General features: G+C 39.7%; 1 protein-coding gene across 1 annotated transcript; it reads left to right on the top strand.

The window, feature by feature from the left end:
* Positions 1–762: 762 nt before the first annotated feature.
* LOC138301579 (olfactory receptor 6F1-like) lies at positions 763–1698 on the top strand. The gene has a single exon (XM_069242096.1). The coding sequence runs from the start codon at positions 763–765 to the stop codon at positions 1696–1698; it is 936 nt and encodes a 311-aa protein (XP_069098197.1).
* Positions 1699–3186: the final 1488 nt, after the last annotated feature.

Below are 3186 nucleotides of genomic sequence, written 5' to 3'. Positions count from 1 at the left end.
ATTTTCAATATAACTTTCTCTTTTTGAAAGAGTACCCCAACAAAAACATGCTAATATAAAAATATGTAAGTGGGTTGAGTTGGAATTATACTGCCATCTTGGTGTTCTAGTGACGTTTACAAACCTCTTGGCCATAAAAATTCATAATTTAGCAATGTCAGCTGAACCCTTCTATGGGAATATTGTATCATATTACATGCTCATCGATAGTGTGTCCTCTTTTTCTCTGATTCATCAGACAAATGATAACTAGCACAACTTTTCTTCAATTTAAATTCAAAAAGTCTGTATGTCTCTTTTGCAACATATATATCTTTAATCGTTGCTGAATTTCTGGAGTAGTTGCAAGCAATAATTAAATGTAGCAAGTAAATTGAAAAACTATTCAATATTTATATCGTTACGGTAAGCACCGCCACTGCTGAACAGTTTAAACTTACTTATTGTAAGTTTGCATGCACCAGCAAGCTGCCACCAATATTTCTTAACACTACTCTATAATTGAATGAATGACGAACAAATCAATGAATAAATGAATGAAACAGCAACTCATTATCATTATGTGGACTCATTTGCGTGTATCCAAATACGCTGACAGACCACGTTTTGCTGCTGTCTGCGGGAATCTCTTGAGCACAAGAGAAACTTTGATTCGCATTTTTATTTCACCCATTCCTTTGTTTAAACCTAATGTACATATTGGAACCAATGATAAACGCAACAATACCGTAATGTGATTTTCTAGGTTCATCCACAGCAAGTATGCAGAACCTCACAGTTGTGGCAAACTTCATCCTGGTTGGATTTCAGACCAACCGAGAGCTGGAGATCTTTCAATTTCTGATTTTTCTGATCATGTACCTTCTGACTCTCATGGGAAACATCATCATTATAACACTCGTGAGTGTGGACACCCGCCTTCATATGCCAATGTACATTTTCCTTGGACACTTCTCGCTGATGGAAATTTTCTACAGTTCATGCATTTTACCGAAGCTGATGTCAATTTCACTGACCACAGTAAAGACCATTTCATTCATCGGTTGCTTCGCACAGTTCTACTTTTTCTTTTCCCTAGGTGTCGCAGAGCTTTTACTTCTCACCCTGATGTCTGTTGATCGTTATCTTGCCATATGCAACCCCCTACATTACAGTGCCATAATCAACAACAGGACTTGTTTACAGATAGGACTAGGGTGTTGGAGCAGTGGGCTGATATTTTCTTTGCCCCCCACTTTTCTCATTTCACAGTTGGATTTCTGTGGCTCCATTGTCATCAACCATTTCTTCTGTGATGGTCCGCCTTTACTGAAAATCTCATGCACTGACACTAGCCTCATTGAACTGATACATTTTTTGTTAGCGATATGCATAGTGCTGAGCTCATTCCTTATAACGTTCATGTCATATTTCACCATTATAAAGGCAATCTTGAGAATACCTTCTGCCACAGGTAGGAAAAAAACTTTCTCCACATGCTCTTCCCACCTGTCAATTGCCACGATATACTATGGAACTTTGATTTTTACATATGTAAGACCAAAAGCCATCAATGATATTGAGCTAAACAAGGTGGCGTCTATGTTTTATACATCTGTAACTCCAATGATAAACCCCATGGTATACAGCCTACGTAACACAGAGGTGAGAAATGCTGCTAGAAAAGCAATGTTTGGTGTAGTAACATATGATGAGTAATTCAGATGCTAAGAGTGGATGGAAAACCTTGAGCCTGAAATCTCAAGTGATGCTTTCGAAGAGATACAATTCTATCATTATATTAATGCATCTCATGTGTGCCAGCGAAATAGAAATTGACTATTTTACAATACTTTCACCTTGCAAATGGCACTGTGCTTTAAAGTCCGAGAACTCTAGCTAGGCTCGCCTGATGTATGAAGAGAGAAGCATTCTATGGGTTTGCACCTGACTACTCTTTGTGGAGAAGAATTGTATATATGTTGTTTTAAAGTAAACTTAGTCACACCAAATATCACTGCAAAAATCAGTAATTCCAATAGTTGATCCTACCCTTCATATAAAATATCCCAAACAAATAGAAAGAAATAGGACAAATAATCATACATGAGCTTAGAGATGTTTTCTAGATGTTATGTATCATCTCTGTCTACATTGGTATAGTGTTTTCCTTTAGTTTTAGGACATGTTTAGTACATTAAGGCCCTCATTAGGACCCTGGCGGTCGTGGTGGCGGTCGGACCACCACCAATGTGGTGGTTCGACAGCCACATTATGACCGCGGTGGTACCGCTGCGTTCGGACCGCCAGCACCACCACTCTTCCACCACAGGATGGACTGGCAGTGCTGGCGGTCCTAATCCATCAGGGCAGCACTGGACTTGGCATGGGAGGGTCAGAGACCCCCTGGCAAGCCCTGTTGTGATGTTCACTGTCTGTTTTCAAGAGAGTGAACATTGCAACGGGTGCTGGTGCATCCTATGCACTACAGCATTGCCACCAGCTCTATTATGAGCTAGATACAATGCAGTAGGCAGTTTCCCACTGGGTCAGCGGTTGAAAACTCTGTTTCCTTCTGCTGACTCAGTGGGAAACTCGTAATCGGGCATACCGGGAGGCAGCCGTACTGGCGACAACCTGCCGGTCGAGACTTCTGCGGACGGGCTTTTCTATCCACCAAAGTCATAATCGACCCCTTAATGTGATTACTCAACAAATCAAATCTGCAAGCAATTTAGTCTAACTTTTCAATCAATGATGTTTGGAAACGTTTGCATGGTATGATTGCTTGAGCCTTAAACCTCAAGCGATGCTTTAGAAGAGATACAATTCTGTCATTGTATTAATGCATCTCATGTGTGCCAGCAATAGAGAAGATGGACTATTTTAGAATATTTTCACCTTGCAAATGGCACTGTGCTTTAAAGCCCGAGAACTCTAGATGGGCTCATCTGATGTATGAAGAGAGAAGCATTCCATGGGTTCACACCTGACTACTCTTTGTGGAGAAGATTTGTATATTTGTTGTTGTAAAGTAAACATAGTCACATCAAATATCACTGCAAAAATCAGTAATTCCAATAGTTGATCCTACCCTTCATATAATATATCCTAAACAAATAGAAAGAAATAGGACAAATAATCATACATGAGGATAGAGATATTTTCTAGATGGTTGGTATCATCTCTACCTACATTGGTATAGTG

The sequence above is a fragment of the Pleurodeles waltl genome, chromosome 6, assembly GCF_031143425.1.
Source record: "Pleurodeles waltl isolate 20211129_DDA chromosome 6, aPleWal1.hap1.20221129, whole genome shotgun sequence".
In the NCBI taxonomy this organism is placed as follows: domain Eukaryota; kingdom Metazoa; phylum Chordata; class Amphibia; order Caudata; family Salamandridae; genus Pleurodeles; species Pleurodeles waltl.
The sequence above is the reverse complement of the archived record's forward strand: the minus strand, read 5'-3'. Positions and strand labels throughout refer to the sequence as shown.

Bases quoted from the DNA above. Each gene is read 5' to 3' on its own strand.
- LOC138301579 (XM_069242096.1), top strand. From the start codon at position 763: ATGCAGAACCTCACAGTTGTGGCAAACTTCATCCTGGTTGGATTTCAG.